We start from the raw sequence: 26,139 nt of genomic DNA, 5'->3' as shown, positions 1-26,139 counted from the left end.
GGCTTCATGCAATCAGCTAGACTTTCTTAGACAAATGCCTTTTTATTTTTTGGCCTATTAGTACTTAATTAAATTGTGTTGTGTTTGGAACTGAATTTGACCTGATTCTTACAATTTATTGGAGCGCTTTGGAATGAAGTGAATTGATATGAACTGAATTTAAACCAAAATAGATTCTCCAAATCTGGGCATTAGATGACTTCATTTCTGTAATTTAGTTTGATGATACAATTATTTGTGGCTTTGAAGTTCTGCACAGTCTGAGGAAATTACCTCAGACGCATTTCCCTACAGATGTTTGATGTATTTTGTCTGCTCCGGACAAACGCTAATAAGGCGGAACTACAGTCTGTGACTCGTTTCCAGTCGGAACTGTGCTCGGTCAAAACAGCTCCTTCCTTCCTGATCCCGTCCATGCTGTGAACAGCTGATGCGGTCTTTCTTCCCCTAGCAAACAGTTGTAAAAAAAAATATCCCAACTTTCCAAGAATAAAATTGGACATGACGAAAGAAGAAGCAAACGGGTAAGAGCGCTGTGAATGTAGCGTTTGCTGTAGCACAGCTCTCAGAGCGGCATTTTGATTTCACCAAGGTGCTAACAAGGCTAGAAGCTAACTTGCAGCGAATTGCATCAGCAATCACTTTCATTTCAGTTTGATAAAGTTTAATTTAGCAGTTTATTGAAATTAACTGAAGACCACAAACGACAAAACACGGAAAACAACAAGATAACAACATACCACGGTTTATACCTGCACGTAAGCAGGATATTTTCCTGCCACAAACTAATGAAACCGACAGTTGAAATGTTGATATGACTTACCCGGCTGTTTTCAACACAAAGTTCATCATTGTGCTAAAACTTGATGATTTAAAAAAAATTAAAAATAAAAACACCCTTATCAAAAAAGTATTCACAATTTGTGACAATTTTTGGTTATTCTACAGTAAAATGTACATTATTGCATGAAACGACTGTTGATTCTAATTATTTCGTTCTCCAATAAAACTTTTCTTCGTTTTTAAAAATTAGAAAAGAATCTCATAAAATGTGTTCATCGTGTGCTTTTTAATTGTAGCACACACAAAACGTACCATTATATAATTATGGCAACAATAGTGATCGTAGTCTCTCCCAATTGTGTCACTGATTTATTATTATTATTTTTACGTAACATTTGTTTACTTGACAACAGTTTTTACTTGACAACTCGTTAGTGTGTCCTGTGGTGTCCCGCAGGGGTCAGTTCTAGGGCCTATGCTTTTTTCTCTTTACTTTTTGCCTTTAGGTAAAATCATTAATCGGCATAACATTTCATTTCACTGTTATGCGGGACGATTTGCAACTTTACATTAGAACGGGTTCATCTTCGTCCTGCCTGGAGGAGATTAAGACTTGGATGAATCATAACGTTCTTCAGTTGAACTGTTCCAAAACCGAGGCCATACTGATCGGAACGCCTCACGAGGCTCAGTCCTCGACCTGACGAGTACTTCGTTCTCTGGACAAGACATTCCCATATCCTCCGTTGTTACAAACCTTGGAGTTCAAATTGACTCTCATCTCACATTTGAAAATCACATTAAGCACCTGTTTAAAACCTGTTTTTTTTCATCTTCGCAATATTTCCAAAATTCGTTAATCTCTCTCCCGTTCTGATGCCGAGACCCTCATCCACGCCTTTGTTTCCTCCAGGCTCGACTACTGTAACTCGCTGTTTATTGGAGTCCACAGAAAACACCTTCAGAGGCTTCAGTACATTCAAAACAGTGCTGCCAGGATCCTAGTGAGAGCTCGTAAATTTGATCACATCGCACCTACTCTTTACGAGCTTCACTGGCTTCCTGTAATTTATAGGATTCAGTATAAAATTGCACTTATCACCCATCACTGTCTATATGGAACCTCACCGGATTACTTTTAGGACCTCCTTATTTCACATTCAACTTCTAGATCCTTACGATCTCAAGCCTGTAATCTTCTCCACCTTCCTCGATCAAGACTAAGGACTATGGGTGATCGAGCATTTGCTGTGGCTGCTCCTCGTGTATGGAACTCTCTCCCGGACTATTTGAGAGCCTCACAATTATTGTCCGATTTTAACACTGGCTTGAAAAGTTTTCTTTTTAGACAAGCCTACTCCACTTTTAAATGACTGTCTTTTTTTTAATTTTTTTGATTGTTGATTTTATTTGTTTTTAGCTGCACCGTGTAGCACTTTGAGATTTTTATTAATGAAAAGTGCATTATAAATTAAATTGATTATTATTATTTGCGCCACCTTGCTTGAAGTTTATAGTCTTGGGCATTTAGATTGTTGTTAGAGATAGACATGAAGGTCGCATTATTGGTAATGAATGTTTTATGGCTCGTCATTTGATAGCTATATCTAGGCAGTTTGTTTTTTCACGATTATATTTCTGGTGATTTGAGATTCATAAGACTTTGGAGCTCTGTGAAAAAGCTTAAAAACTCAATTTAATTAAAGTTAGTGGATCTAGGTTAAAATCCCAAATTGTTCATAATTTTGATATGATTGAATTGCTATTTATTTTTCAGAAATTTTAAAAGCACATATTACATTAGTGTTTTTTTTTTTCTTTTTTTTACTTGACCTTACAGACCAATTAGGGATTTAGGAAAAACAAGCATGGACCAAATCTTAAAAATTTGGCCTTTGCTGAACCTCTGGTGAGTGACTGTAAACAGGCCTGATTAAAAAATGCTATATTTTTTTTCCTGTTTAAGAAAGGAAACAGAACTGTCTTCTAAGCATGCAGCACTGCTTAGAAGACAGTGCTACATCCTCAGCTCTAATAATGAATAGGTGACAGTTTTTTCTTATATATATTAAAGTACTTGCATATTTTTAAGTATTTTTGATCTATTATTGAGATAGTTCAATCTGAAATATAATTTAATTGTGTTTCATTAGATTAGAAAAATACAAAACATTGAACTTCTATTGAGCAGCTCCTTTTGTGGACACCCAAACACGTAAAAGCTACTTGCTAGCTCAACAGCAATAACTCGGATGCAGACTTTACTCTAAAGTAAGCTTTTAGATTTAACTTTATTTTATAGGTTTTGGCTCTCAATCTGTTTGACTTTAGCTTTGTGAACTTAGCTCAAAGATCGATGCCATTTTGTTTTATATTTAACTATTCCCCACTTTTTATTGTTGTTCATGTGGTTATGTTAGAAATGTTAACTATTTTATAGCAGAAGAGGTATTTTGTTTGGGGACTGAAGCTGTTGGATCCTGGACATGTTATCATAGTTGTATTTAAATTGGTTGAGGTTTCATTTGTTTAATAGTTGAATCTTTCTGTGAGCGCAATATGAATCTTCAGAATCAGATCGCTTCTTGAGAATCAAAACAACAGTAAAACAGCATTTTAGGTTGTTGCATATTACTACTGCTGTATCAGAACCATTATGTATTACAGACATCCAGATACTGAAGATTAGTTTCAGGTTTTGTAGAGGCAGAACTTGGGCTGTTGATTTTGCTGTTAAAGCAGTGGTATCAATGACACGTTAGACAATAGAGCAAGTGCAACCGGGATCTGATTCCTCCCTTGGAAGTCATAATATGTTGCTGTTTTTGACTTTTGTTTGGGCTTTATTGCTATTCATAGCTCCCTGTTATTTCCTGATCTCACAGGCTTCCTTCAGGTCGAGACTCCTGGTGTTTTGGGAAACTAAGCAGGTGTATTGATGCACCTGCAGATTTAGAAAATAATTATGAGCGAATGGACAAGTCCAAAGTTCTAACTGTTTGTGATCTGCTGCTTTATAGTGGCTTAATTTTTACAGAATTTTGTTCTTAAATTTAAATTGCAAACTAGAAAGATTATTAGGCTGATATTATTCAGGAAAAAAACCGAGAGAGATTATTCCAAAGTATCCATGACCCCAGAATTGTATCATATTTTACAGCATATTTGATTAGTATATTATGTGATTTTTGTGTGTGTGTGTGTGTGTGTGTGTGTGTGTGTGTGTGTGTGTGTGTGTGTGTGTGTGTGTGTGTGTGTGTGTGTGTGTGTGTGTGTGTNTGTGTGTGTGTGTGTGTGTGTGTGTGTGTGAGCTTTGAGTTGATTCTCCTCTTGAAGAAGTGCTGCTGGACCTGGTGAAGTGGATCTCCACCCACTCCATCCATAGTTTGATTCAAACAGTGAGATCGGACCAAAACTCCATTAATGTCTGATTGTTTCATAGTTGTTACAATTTAAAAGCCACTTACTGTGTGCAAACATATAAGAATATATTCTACCAAAGTGTGTTGGCCCAACTGTAGAGAATAATTTATGCTTTCATGGCCATTGAGCTCTGAAAATGTATTAAAATCAGTTTTATCTCTGAAGAAAATGCTGAGAACTTTAAATAATAAAGCCTTCGAGTTGAGTGTTAAAACATCAGCTGCAGCATGTTTGCTCCATTCAGACAATCAACACAATCAACTCAATCCAAATAAACACTTCTGTGAAGTTGTGAAAGCTTTAATTGATATGTCAGGACATAAACACTGCAATATTCTATTTCTAGAGTAGTTTCTGGAAAAGGTTCCTGGCCTTAAAATGCACCTTCAAAATCTTCAAAGCACCTGAACAAAAACATATCTACACGTGTTAAAAGGCAGATGCTCTGTATTTGTGTACATTTGTGGTAATTTTGGATTTTGTCATGTAACAATTTGTTATCCTGTTTATACTGTTAATTGTAGGTAAATTTCACTAAGAGCTCAAGTAAAGAGTTTTTAATCTGGTAAATAAAGACACCTTTATGTTAGTTTAATGGGATAATCTGTGTTCTCTACAAACAGCTACAGAATTGGAGATTGCCAGTCTGTCTACAGTCTCCTCAGAGCTGCAGTGTTTATCTATCTAATCTTGCTTTCTGACATCTCAATCTTAACTGCTCTCCAAGCTCTCTCCGATCCATTCATCTCAACTCCAGCTGTTTTGTTTGGAAGAACAATAGGATTAAAGGGAGTTCAGACTTTAAAGCTGGAGGTGGTGATGGCGCAGAATTAATTTTCCCAGGCGCTCAACTACTTCCCCGTGGGATGCGGGAGAAATAGGATGTGGAAGTTGACTTTCATGTTTATGTTGTGTCTTTCTTCCTGTTTCAGTGCAACGGAGGAGGAGCAGCAGGCTCAGTCAAAGAAAGCCCTCAAGAAGCAGCAGAAGGAAGCAGAGAAAGCTGCAAAGAAGGCTGAGAAACAGGCCAAGCTGGTCAGTGTTGTTGTTGCAGTTTTTTTCTGTTTTGATGTCTCACATCCGCCGAAAACCTTTACAGCTGTTGACGATGTGACGTGCTGTTCTGGTGGGCATTGTTGGCCCAGCAGGGTTGGTGAGCCAACAGGGGGTTGGACTCTATTGTTCAAGTATTCCTGTCATTTCGGTCATGTTTATGTCCACGCAAAGTGTTGTTTTCTTACTGAATCATCCCCACATCCTACACAGTAATGCTCATAGTTATTAAAGCACTTTTGCGCTTATGACAGATGGATTATGGAGATATTTTTGGATCATTTTAATCGCATAACTAAGAATAAGAACAGTTTCTGCGAAGTACATAGATTTTTGTTTACACATTTCTGTAACATGCTGAGGAACAATTTCTTTGCCAATTTCAAAAGCAAAGATAAACTAAATATTTTTCTAACTGAAGGTTTAGATTGTGTGAAATTAATTACAGATCTCTGACGGTTGTATTGCGTATTATTCAAACTAAGGTCTTTTTCCCATAGGTAAAAATAAAGCACAAGCAAAATAACATAAAAACACCAACAGTTTAGGATCTACTTCCATATTCACACATTTATCAGCTCAGAACCGTATTAGCAAAACGAGCAGAGTTACTTGTGGCCTAATCGTGGTCTGAATGTTGCTGTGCCATGTCTTTGTGAACAGGTCTGAGTCTCTTGACTTGTGAATCTCGTTTAGTTTCTCAGCTCAGCTAACGGGGGCATTCTGACCGCCTGAAGGACATCATGCTTCAGGAGGTGGTGGCTTATCTGCCCTATCTGGTCACTCCAAAACAGAATTGGATACAAACGTTACTGTGTGGTTTTGGGTATGCTGGAGGGGTTTTGGGAAAACAAAGTTTGTTTTTTTGGGGGGCAGGGGGTTCAGAAACTTCAGCAGAAATAAGTCAAAAATAACAAACTGTGCAATGTAGCAAACATTTCTCTCCACTGAACTCTGATAAAGTTGTTGGGCTTCACCTGCAGCTCAGGGAATGATACTGAGCTGCACAATTTATCGCAAATTTGTCATCATCAGGATAACAGTGTATGCAATCTTCATATCACAAAGGATTGTTTGGAGTGCAGTAATTTCTGGCTTATATAGTCCAAGTGCTTCGACCTCACAAGTGTCATATTTAGCAAGATGGACATCAGCAGAGGCTAACGGTGTTTAGGAAGTGTTGGAATCAGGTATGAGAACGAGAGGAAAAAACAAAATTGTCATACATTACAACTGATAATACTACTGCAATACCTATCAATATTATTGTCAGTGCAATAGTTATTTTTTTAATATTGAATAGCCTTATAGGCCTGAGCAACTTTTCATAGGAGGATTTTAGGAGATGTGTGGCATTGTTTAAACTTCTGAAGTTTTCAACACACGTTCATCTTATTGAATAAAAATCAGGTTTAGATTTCAGAGTGAAACACATTAACTACTATTTAAAGTAAAATTATTTAAAAAGCTCTATTACTAAAATTCTAAATGGACAAAAAAATCTTTCATAAAAAATACAGTTTCTCAAAGTCTACAGGAGTTTGTCCTGTGAACTGTGGGTTGGCGGGTGAAACTCCTTCTCTGTCATTGTGTCCTTCACTTTTATCAGTTTCTGCTGTGGCTACAGTGTAGCTTACATCCATCAGCATGTGAATGGATAAAATAATATCAATAGTGTGATGCTTTGGAGTCCTCTGGACTAAATAAAACACTATACAAGTACAGACCATTTACTTAACATGTATTCACAAACATTCGGACAAACTAGTTTCATGGTCAAGAATCAGAACGATATCAGTGCAGAATAAGAAAGTGTCTGGCATAGGCCTGTGTAATAATATCGATTTTGCAATATATATTGATATTGTCTTTCCTAGAAAAAAAAATCGATATTCATCCGCAAGTATCTTAACATGCAACTGTCACCTTGCTCACTCACTGCTTGCTTCGCCGGCAGAGTGTTTAGGCTAAGAGTGATTCCTTCCGATGTTAAGTGTCAAGGTTAAAAAGGTATCAAACTATTCRGAGCAGGGTACTCGGTGCACTTTATTTACTTTACAAATGCATGTAAGCTACAGTTTGTACTGTTTCAATTAAAAGAAATATGTTTTCTCACCACTTCTTTGATTAATTTTGTCCAGCTGTCGACTTTAAGTCTGTGTCCAACCAGAGCCAGGTATTGTGTAGTTGGTGCTTTTAATCAGTTTTCAGTTAAATTAATTCAATCCAACTCTATAACAGTCACAAAATGTCACCAAAATCACTCTGTCCCTCTAAAATCTTTCAGAAAATCGCAAAAGTGTATTGAATTGTATTGTTTGCCGAATATCGCAATATATATCGTATCGTGAGCAGAATATCGTGTATCGTATCATGAGATTATTGTATCACTACAGCCCTAGTCTGGCCAGCTGTAAGAGAATCATGAAGTAAGTAAGGTTCTGAAAGAGAACTGTAAAATGTGTGTAAAAAGTCATATGTAAATGTTTGTGGTCATGTAAACAGACCTTATGTCCACTCACATGTGGACTTGTCTTCAGAATACAAATATTCTGGCGCCTTATCTTCTACCAAAGGCCTCTTATAACTTCTTAAATTATAATACACACCTTTGGTGGCTTTTCTCTTTTATATACTTGTAAGCATCGAGATAGAGGATTTGTAAGATTTATCCTGTCCACCTTTTGCCATACAGGAGATGGGTTTTTTGCTGCTACTGAAGTTTCAACAAAGGGACCATAAACTACACTTTTTTTATACACATACCTTCTGCAGTTACACACTGCTGCGTTCGCTGATCAAAGCTTCCCTTTAAGTCCTTTTTCATTAGTTTTCTCAGAAGTTCTGTCGGTTTTTTTCACATCAAATTTGGTTTTCTTGACTACAGATGTGATTTTATTTTTAAAAAGGTTGATTAAGTAAAACGGGAATGCTGTGCAATTTAATTCATCAGCATTTATAAGAAAACTCATTCAGTTTTTCATACGAGTATTCCTCATCTTTTTTTCTTTTGATTCCCTTCTTCCAAATGTTTCAGACTTGTATGTGTGTTGCTTTGAATTATTGTCTTATATTAAAAGATAAAGGGAAACGGACATGAAAGGAGGAATATGCTGAAAAATGTCACTTTTCTCCTTGACTACCTCAAAAGTGCAGGCATGTTTCTTTCTTTTGGATCTTTGTGGGTTTGAAAGTAACTCATTCAGTGAGGAGTTTATATTAGCTGAAGAAAAGCACTCTACTTCTCAGGTTCTGCTAAAATACAACTTTGTCTTCTTTAAATTCTCCCAATAGTTCACCGTCGAAATATTCTACTCTGGCAGTTTCTTGGAAGTTGGATTTTGATTTAAATTTTTTTTTCCAGGTTGTTTTTCTGTTTTCTGTTCCTTTTCTGCTTCCAAAAAAAAATCACCTAAATGCTGTACACCTATTATGAACTGGATACATTTTTAAAACATAAATACAAAAGTGGACTGAGAACAGATTTGTGTTTCAAAAAGTCTGGGATTGCAAATGGTACAAGAGCCTTGTAAAATTAACTCAACAGACAAGTGATAGAGAAGTTACAACATTATGGTCCAAACGGTTTATAACCCGCCTGGCTGACTGCCATCTTACTCCAGTGTTTGCATTTGATGAGTGTTGTCTTAGTAACCTGTTTTATTTTAACGTACAACTAACAATGAGATAACACCAAAAAATGAGTCATGACCAACTACCCGTGGGCAAACTGCAGATAGGAAAAATGTAAATATTTGACAACACTTGAAGCCCTACAGCCTTGATTGCTTTATTTGCTGTGTGCTGTCGTGAAATGCCTGGTGGGTTATTTTATCATTCCTTCATGGTTATTTAGCTTAATTTACAGTTTGTCAATTCTTTGCATAGAAGAAAAAATGTTATTAAAGTATCCAGTTATTATCCTTAAAATCAGACTGAAAGGCAGGCAATGTAATCTGTAATCTTATAGTTTGACCAAGGTATATTAAAGTGTATCTAAATTAGAGATGTAGTTTTGATGCAGTGCAGCGCTGCCACAGCTGAGATGCCTTTGAAAGGTGTAAGCAGTGAAGTGTCGTCTTCCAGCTGAATTAAACCAGTCAGCGTCATTTCATGGAGGGAGAGGCTGCTGTCACTGTTAGATCCACCAGCTGCTGCTCACATTACTGAAGCATAGTAGGCATCGCCTCAGGGAAGACCTGAAAGCTGAGTTGAATGTTTATTAAGTGAACATCGGTATGTTTTTTTTCTTTTTCTTTTTCTTTCTTCGCCCCTGCCAGCTCTATGCTCATTCTGCAAACACTTGTCACTTTTGTGGGGCTCGGCCGCTTTACGGCTAAAGCGGGTCTATATTTGGTTGATCATAAGCTGCAATATCATCCATCATGTGACTGAATTATTATATCAAGGATGGGTGATTCCAATTCACTCCGCTGCCAGCAGCCATTTCCGTGCCCCAATATCAATTTGCATAGAAAATGGAGCCACAGCATTGCCAAGGCTGGATCTCATCGCACTCTGGGAGTCATTTGCCTGGAAGTCCATGCAGAGATAAAGAATATCCGTCCACTTACACTGTTTCTATTACATGGCAATATCTCGTGCTGCCATTACTCATTGCCCGTGATGTTTCGGAGCAATGTGTGGAAGAGCGGTGAATTCCAGGGATTTGACGCTCGGCTCTGGGCTTGAACGATGAGCTATTAATTTTATTCAAATTCTCAACAGCAAAAGATGGAAACGCAATTTACATGAGTGTTGTAGTAAAATGTTTCTCCATTTGAAGGCAAATGTTTTGGTGCATTTTTTTTTTTTTAATTTAACAGCTAGGAAATAACAAGATGACAATCTACTAGCAATGCCCCCTGACATTTCCTGTTGCTTTCCTTTTCTTTCAGGCAGCTGAACAACAAAGTGCAGATGAAGATGTAAGTATCCTCAAAGTACCTCTGGCTTAGTTTTTAGGCAGCTTTTTGCTTTTCTGTCTTCTTTTGGTGTTCTGTTGCAACAACTGGTATGCAAATACCTGCACGCATGACTCTTGGATTCTGTTTTTGTGCTGCACAACTTCTCCTTAGGATCATGATAAGCGCCAGTATCTCTTCTGCGTGTCTCTTATCGCAGATGTAGTAGACAGACAGACGTCATTACAATGAAGTGGAAAGACTGTCTCAACTGTAATAGCGTTATGTACTAAAATGTGTTTTGTTGTCTTCTTTTTAAAGGACTTTGCCAAGGACCGATATGGGGTGTCGGCTATGGTGCAATCGCAGCAAAAACTTGGTTGGTATCGGAGCTACCTCGATTCACCAGCACATCTAAACGCTCACAATGAATAAAAATACTTATAAATCATCAATTTAATAAGCTGAGAGACGGAAACCAAAAGTAAATAGCACTTTTGTGCTTATGTCTAAATACTATTTCTCACTGTCATTCAAGCCTGTATGTTATTTTGTTTGTTTAGTCTGAAAATTGTCTAGCAGACGATTTCATGGTCTTTGGTAAGGTAGAAAAGCTACATTTTTTATTTATTCGACAGAAATCCAGCGTCTCTACAAAGTATGCAAGTTCCTGTAAACTTTTCGCATTCACCAGAAACTTTAGTTTACTTTATTGGAATTATATGTAATTGACAAACACAAAGTGCGTGTTTGTGCACTTGTGTTTTTAACATTTCATTGCAAATACAAATATGAGCAGTTTGTCAAGCTGAAATGGAAATACTATTTAACAGGCAGTTGAGACGATTCTTTTGTCCGAGAACGGATCATCAGATCCCAAACCCTTCTCTGAACAATTCAAGATTCACACAGTATTTTAACAACAACCTAAAGACGCTGTAGGGCTTTACAGTATGGCTGGAAAACCCATCATGAGACAGGCATGATTCTCAATTTTGATAATTATTGATTAGTTTTTTGTTTATATGTTTGAAATACTGCCACAGTAGTAGCATGGCCTTTTCTGGTTTATCCTCTGTTTTCACCCCAAGATGTTATGAGACAATGTGGCAAAACCTAAAACTCAACAGGTTGTTGCTAGGTAACCAAAGTTTGAGGCAACCTGAAACTGCATGCTACCAAGCAGGTTGTTGCTAGGTAACCAAAGAGTGAGTGAGTTGATGTCACAAACCTTGCTTAGCTTGACATGAGAGGTTGAGAGACTAAAGCCTTTCCCCTCTGCCTGGATCCCCCAGATTGCATTAAATTATCATAATTTACGAAATCATGCAAAGTTGGCACTTTTAATGGACTTTTAGAGCAACTTTGCATTAAAAGTGTCATTATTTACTGAATGACACTTCATGACAACTGTCATAAACATTCATAAAGACTTCTTCATGTTCATGACAGATGTTATGTCATGTTTATGACAATGTCATGTCAGTCTTATGCACACCCCTTCAATAAAATGTTACCGAATAAATAGAGTTGAAAACGATCTCTTTTTTTTGTTTCTACTTTGTAATAAACTCCATATTTTGGTTTATCACAAAATCTGGATAAAATACATTCAACAAAATGTGAAAATATTTAAGGGTATGCATATATTTGCATTTAAAGCTTGTACAATTTATTTTTTTAAAACAGGGACGTGTACAAGATGCAGAGGAGAGATGCCAGTTTAAAACTCTTAAGTGCTAATTTCCATTGTTGTTTGTTACCAAGGTGACATTACAAAGTTTACGCACTGTTATCTTGTCATTACAAAGACACGAGGAAATTGCCAGTCATTGTTCCACGCATTTCATCTGTACTTGTTGAGAAATACAGGTTGTGCAGCTGTTTGTACGTGCAGTAAGAGTGTTTCAACCTGTTTTTCTGCATGAACTCTTACAGCACAGTAGTAGAGCCAGAAGTATTCCAGTCAAGCAAACTGATTAAACAGGCTTGTGATAAACATCACGAAAAACCACGTTGGAGTCACCTCTAGTGGCAATTTCATCGATACCAGAGATAATTCATTAAACTGCCTGTGTTTGAGAACTCCCTAGATGGGGAAAGCAGCAGACAGACTTGTTGCTGCCGTCCATCTGTCTGCATATTCTTTCAGCATCAGTGGCAACAGACAAAGTGGGGCCTCCTTCCCTCACCTGCATGCTAAGTTCAGCCACAGGGACGAAGCGGGAGGGGTTGGGGAGCGGGAGAGTTGACGGAGAGTTCTCAGCCAAAGGGGCAGCTCTTTCTTTAGTGTCTCTGCATGATTATCAGCAGTAAGCATGCCTCAAACTGATACAAGTGAAACTAGACTCAATTTGTCATAAAGCCCAGGGAGAATAGCCAAATTTTAGACAGCTTTCAGCAGCTCTTCTACTGTGTCTTATTTATTAGGCATGCCTGTAATTTGAGCAGTTTTACTGCCTGTTTCACCACAAGCACACGCTTGCTTCTTCACATTTTGTTCTACCTTTGGGAGTATGAAGGATAGTCAAGGGAGATTTTTTTTTTTTTCGCTCAGAAGTTCGGGAGTTCTTTGAACTAATGAAAAATTTGTATGTCTATTTGATCCAGACAGGGCATTGGTCCGAGTCGAAGACCTTACTCCGCATAAAGTTGACCAGCTGATCTGGTTGCGTGCCCGGGTCCACACCAGCCGAGCCAAAGGTGAGATCACTCCTTTGCCTCTGGGCGCTTTGTTCACCTTTTATATCAGAGCATACAAAGAGACAGGCTGAGATGCCCCCCCTGTGCTTATCCTCGGTGTCCTATACTCTGCAGACTAAATCATCTGCCCTTGAGCCATTTTCCTCCACAGCTCTCCTTTTAGTTCAAGATCAAACAGCAGAGGCAGCCGACAGTGATGTGGACTTCTTGGATTTCTTATGACCTCAACAACTGACATCACTCCCCTTAGTTTTAATACTTACTTTTACCACCCACTGCTGTCTACATAATGCAAAAAGTATTAAAACTTTGAATTTTTAGTTGATGCATAAATGAAGAGAAAGTAATGCAAGGTTGTGAAATACAGGAAGAATAAGTTTTTTGCAAATAAAAATCTGAAGTGTGTTTTTCTCTGGACTTTGTAGGACCAGTTTGTGCTGCAATTACAGCTGCAATTCCTTTGGGATATGTCTCTGACAGCTTTGCTTGTCTAAGAATGGAAATGTCTCCTAATTCTTGGCAAATTACCTCAATACTTGTCAGATTGAATGGATGTGTCTATGAACATCAGTACCAAAGTCTTGGGCAATCAAACGTATGAATACAGTTTGATCTAAATCATTCTACTCAAGTTCTGGTTGTATTTTTAGTTTAGTGAGCCTCAACTCTTCTGCAGCCTACAACAAATTTTCTAACATGTTTCTTCTAACAGAGCTTTTTCTGTCTCTACTGATGGTTCTTTCAACACCAGAAAGTTACATTTAGGTCTCATTTGAACCAAACATGCTGTATTCCCTACATGGATGGTGGCACCCATGTAGGAACCTGCTAATGTTACTGCTTATTGCATTCCCAGGGTTTCCCCCACACAACTTGCTCAGCCTGGTGGTCGAGGCGCCGAGGCGGTGCATCGTGTTTTGGTATTAAAAGATGTCAGGGAATGTATAAATATTGCTGGATAATTATATGTCACAGGATAACATTGCCAGATAAACGCTATTTAAACCCACAACTAGTCTTAAAAACATCAAATCAAAAAAAATAGTTAAAATGAATATCAATTATTTGCTTCTGTTTAACCCAAATTATGTCAGCAGCTCCATCAGGCCCCCCAGGGCTTCAGGGGCCACATAAATGCTGATATTTTAACACAGACCACAGATATATAAATGTAACATCTGTTTATTCAGATTATCAATGCTGCTAAATTAGTTTTAATGGTTTCAGCATACATACGTAGATTAAAAGATTTTAAATTGCTTAACATTTAAATTTAAGATTTTAAGCTTGCGTTGTAAAAGTTAAAAGAACAGTATTCATAGTTAGATTGGTTTATTACTATAGCAACAATCTGATGCTGCGAGTTTAATGTTTGAGTTTGAACTCTTTTTGTTCACAAATACAATTTAGTAATCTGCAATTATAACTTATTGATTTTTAGGATGGTCAGTTAAACTACTCCCCCTCTCCCAGATTTCACTAAATCTAACACAGAAGCTGTTTTTTAGCATCAAAAGGTGATTCTGCTACAGGCCTCATACAGCCTTGGACCGGCCCAGCATGATGAGTTAAACCCGCCGCACTGCACGCAGAGATGAGCAACAAACGGAAGATTTAATTCAGTGCTGCTAATGTGGCTTTAGCAGCTCTTCTATTTCGTGTCGGCTGAGTTTTTAATAAGCATCACAGAAACTATTCTGGTTGCTCAAGTTTATGGGACGAGTTTCTCAGTTCTCCACCCGGCCGTGCGCATTGACTCTGGCAGACTAAGTGGACAAAGCATTTGGTAGGTTTGATTCATCGTATAACCGGAAAAATAACACTAAATTATATAATATAAAACCAGTGTAAAACATGGAGGGCCATCAGGCTTATAATACACTGGGGGAAACCCTGTATTCCTTAAACAATGACTTTGTCTGGGCTTTCTTCCATACAGGTCAAATTACGGTGCAGTTCAAGAACAATTGTTGACAGATTTTTCCCACCTGATCTCTGCAGATTCTCTGTAGAGTTGGCATGAACCTTTTAGCTGCTTCTGTGATTAATGCTTTCCTTCCCTAAACTTGCTTAGGTGGACAGCCAAGTAGGTTTTCAACTTTGCCTTGCCCTTTCCATTTTAGGACGATTAAATTACAGAAAGATGGACTGTTTACTAGTAAGGTGACTTCTGAAGGCAATTCATTGTGCTTGATTATATTTACAAGTATCAGAGTGTCTTAATACAGAAGCACACCTAACTTTTGAAAATTATGCATTATTAAACTTCACTGTTGGAATATGTAAATATTGAAGGGGTATCAATACTGTTTAAAAGAAACCGTTAAAAACAAGCAAAAACTTCTAAGATCTCAAACCAAGCAGAATTTGTTGAATTGGACTTGTCTACAATGCCTACAATGTTTCCCCTTTCCCACCCTCTCCTTGTCAAGCAGTTTGACAGTCTGAGGGTGTTTTCTAATATCATTCTCACACTAGCTTATCACTGCCAACGGGAAGATCAGATAACTCAGTTCCAGCAACCGTCAGCCTTGGAGTTTTTGAGTTTGAATACAATGAACTGCCTGAGATTTGCCTGCTTTGTTACCTCTCTGCATTAAACAGCCCACCTTTCTTCTGCTTGGCTAAACCTGCCATCACAAACAAACCTACTGACACCATAAACAAACCTGTGATTGTATTTTTTGACTATTTCCTTTCAAGATAGCTTCCAGGGTCAAGAGTCGCTTCCTATCCACTTGTGTTTTAATTCTACGTGCTCGCTCTGGGATGTCCGTGTGAGCAGAACAACATCCTGATTCGGTGTGGGATGAGGTTTGTTTTTTGGTGGGACTCTGGCATCGGTGCTATCCCCACCACTCCCCTCTTTCTCTCACCCAGCAAACATCAAAGTGTCTGGGTGGTCCTCCTATGTGCGGACCTGAGTTTTTGTGAGCTCGTTTGTTTACACTCTCCCAATCACACTTTCTCCACAAAGTGCTGTTCAAACACAAGGCTTTGTTTGCAAATGTTTGACCCTCTGCAGCTGCAGGATCCAGTCTTCCTTTTTATTTCACTCAGCAAACCAACCCTGCTTCCAACTAAGTTTTTTTCATTTTCTTCTGTGATAAGTCTGTTAGGCCTGCACCACTTATTGTTGTTGCTTTGCTTTTGCAGGGAAGCAATGCTTCTTGGTCCTGCGTCAGCAGCAGTTCAACGTGCAGGCGCTGGTCGCAGTGGGAGATCGTGCCAGCAAGCAGATGGTCAAGTTCGCCGCAAAGTGAGTATCGAGACTGTTTTTCCTGTCAGTCGGTGCAGACAATGGTGGGAAAATCCTGGGCTCTAATCGTCCGCTGGTCCATTTTCACACATTCTACACCAGGAGAGGAGGAGGGGGTTTGCAATCAATCATTTTTCACATGACAGCTGAAACTGGCTTTTAACAGGGTGGAATACGACGCAGTTTTTAATAGAGCACTTCCTGTTAAGATGGCAGATACAGCGGTGTGGAAGCAACACTTAAGTGCAAAACATCATTAGTCATTTTAACAGCTAAATTGTAGCCCATTACTGCTAGTCTTTGCATGAAAGCAATTTTCAGAGGACAGAGGAAGGGACACAATAGCTCTGACTGAGGCTCACATTAGAGGCTCACTTAAGAGCTTGATTATAGAATAACTCTTAATGGGAGCTTGAATTATGCTGCATGATGATAATCATGCACATGTGCTGAAATATGCATTGATTTCAAAACAAGCATTTTTTTTACGCCCTGTACTTAGTGAATTTCGCGTGTGAGACCTTAATTATTATATGCAATGTTAATGGCTTTCCTGTGGATGTTGCCAAATTAGTCCACCGGTGACACCCACGGCTGTAATCGACCACATAAAAAAGGCGGTTGATGCTCAGCTTTGGCAATTCAGGTATTGCAGTAACAAACACCGTTTAAAATGTGACCATAGCTCAGTTCAAAAGCACCTCCCTAGGTTTGTATGCTGCGCCATTCTTTCAGGAAGCCGTTCAAAAGGTAGAAAGTAAATACTCTGAGTAAAGGCAGTTGGCCAGGCAGTTCCGATAGAGCAGAGTCAGGCCTGCTTACTGAACATGTTGAGCTTTGTAAATGTTTCAGACAGTTGCCTCATAAGCTCTGCAGGTTCTGAGATCTTCACTGTGATCTGAGCTGGCCTTCCCGGCCTCTTTTTCTCTCTGAATATTTCTAAAATGAGCAGTGAAAGATCAATAAATACCAAACATTTCAAAGAAACTTTATGTTTAAGGGGCCTTTCTTAAAATCAAGTAAAAGTCCTATAGATTTCTGGATGCATTACATGCATAATCATCACGTCCATTAATATTCACCATTTGCTCAATGTGTGCAATGATATTACCAGACTATTGTTCTATACATTTACCAAAAGGAAATAAAGGCTTGGCTTAACGATTGAGAAACTTATAACTTCAGTGGAAAAACAAGTAAGACCGCAGCTAGCAATTATTTTAGTAATCAGTTATTCTGACAATTAGTTGAATGAAAATAAAACATAAAAAATCACAAACACCTGACTGCATCAGTATGCACAGGCTAACTTAAAGCTTTGCTAAAGCGCACAATTAGATTCATAGAATTATTTAGTGTTAAATGAAATAATTTATTCTGAGCATTCTCCTCTTGAGACTGTTTGTGCAACAGCCGACTGGCTTCAATCAGAAGCTTCTTTAGACTCCGTTGTAATACAGACCTCTATAGAAGATCCTTCCTGCACATGGCCATCAGCATCTACAACAACTCTGAGGAAAATTATGAGCTGCATCAGCATTTAATTTCCCTTTGGGATTTTTTTTTTTTTTTTTCAAATTGAATTTATGCCAAAATTAAACTTTCTTTTATATTTTTTCATTAATTTGCATGTATGCCTGGACTCACTGTGTTGCTAACACAAGTCTTCCAGCAGACTTCTGATTTTATGTTTAGGACCTAAACCGTTTTTTGAATAGTGTTTATTTTTATCTGCTTTGCCAAGAAATGTCATCCATTAAAAAAAAAAAAAGAAGAAAAATCTACATGACACAAGGCTGCCACAACCGAATATCGTGTTCCTTTGTATTAAGTAGTCCAGAAATATGGATTATATGTAAAACAAAACCAGTATTTGAAGATGACGTGTAATTTCAACATTTTTAGTTAATAAATGACAAATTCCTTGATTTTTGTTAATTTTTATTTAGCAGTCCTTCTACACATACTTTACATCCAACATATGCTTACCACATCCATGCTTTAAATGGATCCTCTACAGTTTGTTCTGCTGCTTAGAGACTCACTGTAACTATGGTGGTGAACCTACTGATGCTCAGACTGGAGTGCTGACGTCAGCTTCAGCAAATGGCTCAAACTCCTGATGTTAGTTGCAGTTCCTCTTCAGATGACCTTTGGGCTGCACTTTTCCATGATGTGGGATTAGTGACTCTGCAAAATAACTGATGGTTCTCACGGCCATGAACTTGGTTTGCTCTTTGTTGTCGTGTTAAATCACAGAAACCCATCTCTGAAAAGACTAGAGAAGAAAAAAAAAAAATGTCTTCAGAGTCCTGAATAATTGTCTCTCTTCTGTCTGTAAAAGCATTTAATCTTCAATCATAAAATTATCTTCATGGGGAAAAGATCTTGGGCTTAGAAAACCTTGCCCAACATTTGCCCTTCTGTTCATTTTTTACTGGAAAAAAACACATTAGGTGTGAGAAAAGATAAAGTAGATAGCAAACAACATATTACTGTTCAGAAAGATCTTGATAGTAAGGGGTGGGTTAAAGATATCCAAGATAAATAACATTTGCTTTATTCTACCAGAGGTCAGTAGTATAAAGTTAAAACATTACTCTTCTTATCAAAGCTTATTGTACTGTATTTCCCCAAGCATTTATTTGGGTGTCGGTGTATCTGCAACTCTTACGTATCACGGTTCCTCAATCTAGTTCTGCAATGTTTGTGGTATGACAGTTTGTGTTGCAAAACTTGGCACCTAGCAACGGAGCAAGTGAAAGTGACGACACGGTTGTCAAAGCAACATGTTTTTACTAAACTTTACCGCTTCTCAGAACGCAACCGGTGGGTTTCTACCCTCCTCATCTAGTTTCACATGCTGCGGCTTGATGATTGACAAGCTGAGTGGGAACCCAGATTAAAAGGAAATCCTCTCATCATCATACCGAGGCCAAAGGTGGCATCATAGTGGGAAGTCGCCTTTCATTTATCCCATGTCCAGGACATCCTCTTCTCTCACATGCAATTTAATTAAGAGCTCCAGAAGCTCTGCAACGTTTACTCTCCTGCCAGCTCCTGCCAGGAGCTGAACATGAAGTCCCCAATTCAACCCATTTTAGTTTTCTTTCTATAGAATAGACCTCCTAATTCTTTATTAGATAGTTAAAGCAGCAGTCCCCTACAAATTACTCCACTGATGCGTCGCTTCTGTTGGCACCTTTGATATCTAACAGATGCTTTCTACCRAGTGAATACATTTATTAGTAGTTAGAAGGCCTGGATGGTTTGGGGAGGTGTGAATGGCAATCCAACTCTGATTTGGTCCCAAAAAGCAAACTGGTCTGCCTAAAATCCTAAGTCTGTTTGGTTGAAGTGAACTCTGGTCTGCTTGGAGATCACTAATGCGTTCAGCGCCAGAGACCTCTCCAAAAGCAGAAAGTAGACTATACAGGAGGGCATTTGGGGTAAATGCAACCAAAACAAACACAAAAGTCTAATGCTAGCAAGAGAAATGGGCCATGGTCTTTAACCAAGGACAAAATGGAAATCCTACAACCGCCAGCCCATTTTTGTTTACATTTTGTGAAGAAAGAAGTTGCGTTCATGTCTTCTTCAGGTTTTCATGTTGTGTACCAGACTATTGGGTGTGAAAACGCCTCAGCTCTTAGGGTGAGCCCAGCCTCCCTGCAGATGGGTCACATTTATATATAAGCCATGGGGTTATTATAGCAGTACTCAGTATCTCATGACCACATGTATAAGGCTTGTGAAGCCAACAGAGCGGCTAATCACGAGCTTCACTTTTAGTCCTTTTTTTTTTTTAAACCATAATATAACAGATCAGCGCTCACATTTCTACAGACAAGCTCCAGTTAATCAGAACAAAACTCCAAGATAATTGATCTGTAGTCGAGGCCGGAGCTTGACCTTCGATGTCTGACCACTTTTTTCCCCCTCAGTTTTTAGCCGAATCAAAAGTTTTTTCCTCAGATCTCTAAAAGTGACTGGAGACAACGAACAAGTACCGAACCCATGAGGTGGTCAGTTTTTGTCAGGTTGAAGAACCGCACCATCTTGCTTTTCCTTGGGTCATTTACTCAAGTCCGTCTCCCTTCTCTTCTGTCTCATTTCCATTCGGTGATGTCAGTTGCGTGTCGCGTATCCTCAGAGTCTTTGGGGGCGAGCTTAGACGGTCATTAATGTTGGGGATTTATTTATTTTACTGATCTCCTCCTGGATGGGAAGGACTTTGGCGGCAGCTGTCGCGGGGCTGAAGGGACAGCAGTGCCCCGGCGTTCAGTCCCTCATTACTGCTTTTTAATGAGGAGGAGTGACGGATTACAGCAGGTCTCCCATCTGGCCTGGTGCTGTTTGGCAAGCAGGGGGGTGTTTCGCTTTTCTAACACGGTACACTGAGTTTCCACCAGCTTGAATTTAGGGGCCGGGGGTTGGTTTTGAAACCAACAAAGATCAAGTAAAAATTAAAAAAAATGGCCCTCCTACAAATTTACTTTAAATTTAAAGTAGGACAGGAAAATGATCACAATGGGAACAAAACCCAAATGATTTTGTTGTGTAGCTGTGCACTTCCTACATCCTGAAATATGATGCAGTGCCTCACCCTGATGCTTTGTTTTTTATTATGCACACTTAAAACTATTAAACTCTGAATATTTTTATTTGAAAATTAAAACTTTGAATTTTTAAGCCGTTAGTGGTTTAAGTACCAAATTATTTGATTATCATAAGGTTAAAGATGAATTAGATTAATAAAAACAACATATAATCTTGTCAGTGAAGTTCAGTTCTTTCTCAGGTAGCAGTTGGTGCAGGAAGTTAGACGACTTCTGCATGATTCTGAAGACTGAAAACATCCTCTTCCTTACGTTAGGTGTTACAGTTGAGTGACAGTCTTTTCCTTTCAGCTTCTGAGAATCTGACAAACTCTCCATACCTGTTGTTTGATTTCTACTTTTGCTTTTAAAATCTGTGCTTTTGCATAATGTGTGCTGTTAATCTTGCATAGGGTAGAGTTGTTGTTTGGAGATGATCAGTATTGAGTAGATGGAGGTGCTTGTCAATAAATCAGAAAGTCAGAATAAGGTTGATGTATTTCCATTAGTCTATCTGGAAAGGTAGCTTCTTATATTACAGGTTCATTGCACAGATGAATCACTGATAACAGATATTTCAAATGTTTATTTTTGCTTATTTTTTCTCAGATAAACAAAATAGCAGATTTATTTCCCCAAAAATTATAGTACTAAATACCAATTAAAGAGGATTACTGCCAGAAATGTACCCTTATTAATAAGCATGTCCCTGTACTGTAGAGTAGATGCACTGAATATTTCTTAGGACTCTTTTTGTATTGAATGCTGCATCAGTTCGGTATAAAGCTCAAGTTGCTTTAAGCTTGTCTGCATTTTTGTTTCAGCTCTCTCTCACCTTCCTGACAGAAACCCTGTGAAGTTTAGGTCAGACTAGTTTGATGGCTGGTTACAAGGCTCCCCAAATCTCTGTAGAAACATCACACCGGATCTTAAGCAACTTAAAATCCTTGCCCATCCTCTCTTCTTTTAGAGTTCGGGATGTTGATTTTCTAATGCAACACAAAATGTCAACAATAATCCGTTCCTTTCGCTCCTTAGCCAAGGTAAGATGCTTAGATCAGATGTCACCAATTCAGGATTGACTTTACACAACTGTATCTGCATGTAGTGATTCTTGAAGGACTCACTACTGCTGCAGTCCACACCTTGTAAATCTACCAAATAGACGTTGGTTTACAATAATGTCAAGGCTGCAGTTATCCCTGTTGTTTGTGTGCCTCTCGCTGCTGCAGGCCTTGAGAGTTTTCTGTAATTTTATGTTCAAATACAGAAAATATTCTGTTAACGTGACCCCTGAAATGAACAGAAATGGCCTAAAATATACTAAAAAATGTTTTAATTTATTGTGACTCATTACAAATTGTCTAAAAATATTTTATCAAATTTATCAAACTACCTGAGCCATCTGTATTTTGTTCTACATGAGCTTGAAGGGAAATTGTGCATGCCGTTGCAGCCTGCTGATTAAAGCAGGGGGAGAAATAGGGGATGGTGGTTTTGATATGAAAGCCAAAAGAGCGCGTGGTATCTGAAATATTTCTTCACTTTTCCGCAAATGTCACTTCAACAGTTGTAATTCCAGCATGATTGAAAAAATAAATGAAGAAAATGGCACAATCAAGTCAGAAATCAGTCACCATGTCCCACACGCTTACCTTCCTTCATGTCTGCTGGTTGAGGTCAGAGTTTAACAGAAATGTGGCTTCGACACAGGCGTAGAAGTTTGTTTTCTAAGTGCAGTTTGTTGCTTTCACTCTGCAGCATCACAAAGGAGAGCATCGTGGATGTGGAGGCCATGGTGAGGAAAGTGGAGCAGAAGATCGAGAGCTGTTCACAGCAGGACGTGGAGCTCCACATCGAGAGGGTTAGCTCACCTGCAAGGCCTTCTCATGCACCTTTGTTCCCTTTCACATCCAAATAAACACACATATTTCTTTCCTGCCTGGCAGCATAAAAGCATCCAGACTTTTAGGCCTTTATAGTTCATTTTGTTCAGGCAGGTACACAGCTCCCCTCACAGGAAGCACACAGTGCACCTAATGTTTACCTCTGTGTTGAAACTCATTGTTCAAGCAGATTGGGATCATTGACCAGGTAAAATTTCAAAGCTACGAGACAAGGTGTTCAGGCTTGACAATTGAAGCAATAACCAAACCGATCACAATAAGCACTCACGTTTGTCAGCTGGAGTCAGCTTTTCACATAAACAGAGGGGGGTGTCACTTCTTATCCGCTTTCACTTTGACGTAGAAGTCTGAAAGTCAGGTACTTTCCATTTTCTTAAGCCCTTRTGTAAACATTGCAGCTTTGTTTTAGACATTTTATTGTTCTAAGCTTTGTTTTCTTTTGCTTGTTTTTTTCTCTCAGATTTTTGTCATCAGCCAGGCAGAGCCTCGTCTYCCCCTGCAGCTGGAGGACGCAGTCAGGCCAGACGGAGATGGGGAGGAGGTGAGGTGACTTCAGAATGGACAAAAAGAGCTGTAACCTTAGACTCTTAACTGGTAGAGGTGTACGTCAAAAGAACTGCAATTGCTTCAAAAAGTGGTTTTATATAGGAGGGTTTGGAATACAAATCTTTCAGATTTTTATTTGAGAAAACTTTGAGGAATGATSTCATTCCATTGTGACAAATGTGGGGGGGGGATTTAAGTTGTGTTAGAAAGTTAGTTGCTGTTGTGCAGGACTAAAGCACCAATTTAACTTTTGGCTCAATTAGCTGTTCTGACATGATTTATAAAAGGCTTCAGCTTTTCTCTGGCAAAGCATACAAGCATAGTCTGTGTCTGATAATCTCTGTTTACAGCCCATCCCACAGGTTTTCCATAGGCTTTAATTCTGAATGTTTATTCTTCTCTTTATATTTTGGTGTTGACTTGAAGTTTATGACACCAYGCACATCATTGTTGCATATATTTCACTGTATGCAACAGTGTTCGTTGTTGCACACTAACAACATTAACAGTGTTACTTAAAACCTACCTTGAGGTTTTTTTTTTTTTTTGGCCTACAAGCTCATTTCATTTTTTTATCCAACAAAAACACTACATTCTACTTAAACTTAGGACAGTAATAGATATTACTTTAGGACATTAATATCTATTACTGTCCTAAAGTAATATATATTACTTTAGGACAGATGGTGCATAAAAAGAGTCTGATTGTTGCAGAAGCTTTGACAGCCGTTTTTGGTCCCAGTTGCAGTTGTTTTGAACTTTATTTGTCTCTCTGACTGTAGCTCTGTCTTGAGGACTCGGAAAGCAGCTGTTTTCTTGTAGCTGTTTTTTAGACTTATTTATACCAGCACACATCAGAGGAAGTTSTATGACATTTTAAAGAGAAACGGGCATCTGTCGCGGCATATTTCTACCAGAGGGCAACAGAAAAAMATCACTGTATAATTAGAAGTTCCTCGTTTTTAAACTCTGGCCAACTTAAAAAATMAAATAAAATAAGAAACAAGGGTGAAGTTATTTATTGTGAAGGGATGRTTGCGGGTTAAATAAATGGTATTTTTGAWGTCTTTGGTRAAATTATAGTATTTCGCAGCATGAAACTGGAGTGAAGGGTGACATTTTTAAAGACTTTTTAGCACATTTCAAACAAGGGTGTCAACAAATTTGTCCTTGTATGCACACGGGTCRCACCTTGTTGCAGTGAGCACACCTGTTTGTATCCACAGCTACATTTCACATCTGCAGCAGGATCTCAGGTGTTTTCTGTTGGGATTCAACATGTCAGTCACACACTTGTAGCAGCACCTGTCRTCCCCAGAGAGGCAGRCCAGATCGGCTCTGACTGTCTGCCTGCCTAACACTTTTCCCCCACTGTATGAGGCTGTCTGGGGCAGGATGTAGCAACATGGGCTGTTAACTCGCGCCCCAGAGGACATTCTGAGGAAGCCCAACGTGACCCTGGAAGCATTAGTTCCTCCTGTGATGAAATGTTTACTTTTTCATTTGTTTTTCTTTATATTTCTCCCCTTTCTGAATTGATTCCCTATTGTCTTGAAGAGCAGATGTTTTGTTGCAGCTGAACATTTTCGTTGTTCAATCTGCATCTGACCTTGTTTCCCATTTAGCGCTTGGTGCCTACATTCTCACAGTCATGTGAAAATGTTAGGACATGTCAGTGCTCAGTTTATTTAGAGTTGTTCATATATTGACGTCACGTTTTATTTATCTCAGGGAAAGTAATTTATTTGCACATTAGTGTTTTCCTATTTAAACAGAAGATATTGACAAAAATCTGTTTTCTGTCTAATGGAAAAATATGGGTCACCCTGTCACCTAATAGCTAGTGTTTGCTCTTTTAGCTGACATAACTTAGAAATTTGCTGCAATTCTCACTTTATATTCACATCTTTTTGATGTTTTTTGTACATCACATAGGATGATTTAAATTTTTAGGCCTTATTAAATCCTCAGGAGCCCTTATTAGCTGCTGCAATATTATTATTATTATTTTTTATTTTCTGACAGCTCTCAGTCTGACGTTTAAACGACGCAAATCATCTTCAGCGAACCGAGTTGTGTCACCTTAGTGGGAAAAATGAAATGGCTAAAATTACACACTGGGACAATAAAAGAATATTTATATTCTTTTTTATGTAGGAATACATTTTTGGATTGCTCTAATTTATTTCTCACTTGATTTTGAATGTAATTTTTAAAGAAACTAATAAGAGGTATTTTCTTTTGATGTTGAAATAGAGAAGAATGTTTGCATGCAAATATATAAACCAAATTAGACAGATTTTCTKTTACTTTTTTCACTCTAATGTATTAGTAGAAACAACTCAGCACGCCTCTGTTGGTGCAGTTTCCAATTTATGTTTCTCGACAAATTAGAATATCATCAAAATTAAATAATTCTTCTTATTTGGATGCTTATGGCATAATGCTCATGAAAACCTGCTTCAATTTTTTTCTACCACACTTTTTCCTTCCACTAAACATTACATTGATAGCCGGTGACCAGCAAGCTTCTTAGCAAACACTTCTGGCACCGTATCCTCCTTGTGGATACGGTTTTAGTGATAACTGCTTTACTTTTATTGCATAATATGTACCGTATTTTTCGCACTATAAGGCGCACCTAAAAACCTTCAATTTCCTCAAAAGCCGACAGTGCGCCTTATAACCCGGTGCGCCTTATATATGGACCAATATTGAGCCACAACACGTCTAGCAACTACGGTAAGCAGCCGCCGACATTATTTTCCCCCGTAGAAGAAGAAGTGCATGGTGCATGCTGCGATAGTTGTCAGAATGCTGGTTTGTTAATAAAGTTTGATAATACATTTAAAGCCAGRGGGTGCGGGGGAAGAGAGACAGAGACTGCGGCGGCAGCGTGTCGGTTGGTCTGTGTTACCCAGAAAGCAGTTGGGCACAATATTGCAACACCAACACCGTGAGTG

General features: G+C 38.5%; 1 protein-coding gene across 1 annotated transcript in view; it reads left to right on the top strand.

The window, feature by feature from the left end:
• Positions 1-372: 372 nt before the first annotated feature.
• dars1 (aspartyl-tRNA synthetase 1) overlaps positions 373-26,139 on the top strand; it is a 43,166-nt gene continuing 17,399 nt past the window's right edge. Inside the window, exons 1-8 of the mRNA XM_008403174.2 lie at positions 373-524; positions 5,139-5,241; positions 10,158-10,187; positions 10,485-10,542; positions 12,774-12,866; positions 16,023-16,125; positions 22,485-22,587; positions 23,091-23,171. Of these exons, the coding sequence (XP_008401396.1) occupies positions 502-524; positions 5,139-5,241; positions 10,158-10,187; positions 10,485-10,542; positions 12,774-12,866; positions 16,023-16,125; positions 22,485-22,587; positions 23,091-23,171 (594 nt within the window). The 5' untranslated portion in view covers positions 373-501. The remainder of the gene's footprint in view (positions 525-5,138; positions 5,242-10,157; positions 10,188-10,484; positions 10,543-12,773; positions 12,867-16,022; positions 16,126-22,484; positions 22,588-23,090; positions 23,172-26,139) is intronic.

Source organism: Poecilia reticulata, linkage group LG2 (assembly GCF_000633615.1).
Source record: "Poecilia reticulata strain Guanapo linkage group LG2, Guppy_female_1.0+MT, whole genome shotgun sequence".
Lineage (NCBI taxonomy): Eukaryota > Metazoa > Chordata > Actinopteri > Cyprinodontiformes > Poeciliidae > Poecilia > Poecilia reticulata.
Note: the sequence above shows the minus strand (reverse complement) of the source record. Positions and strands in the feature narration are given on the sequence as shown.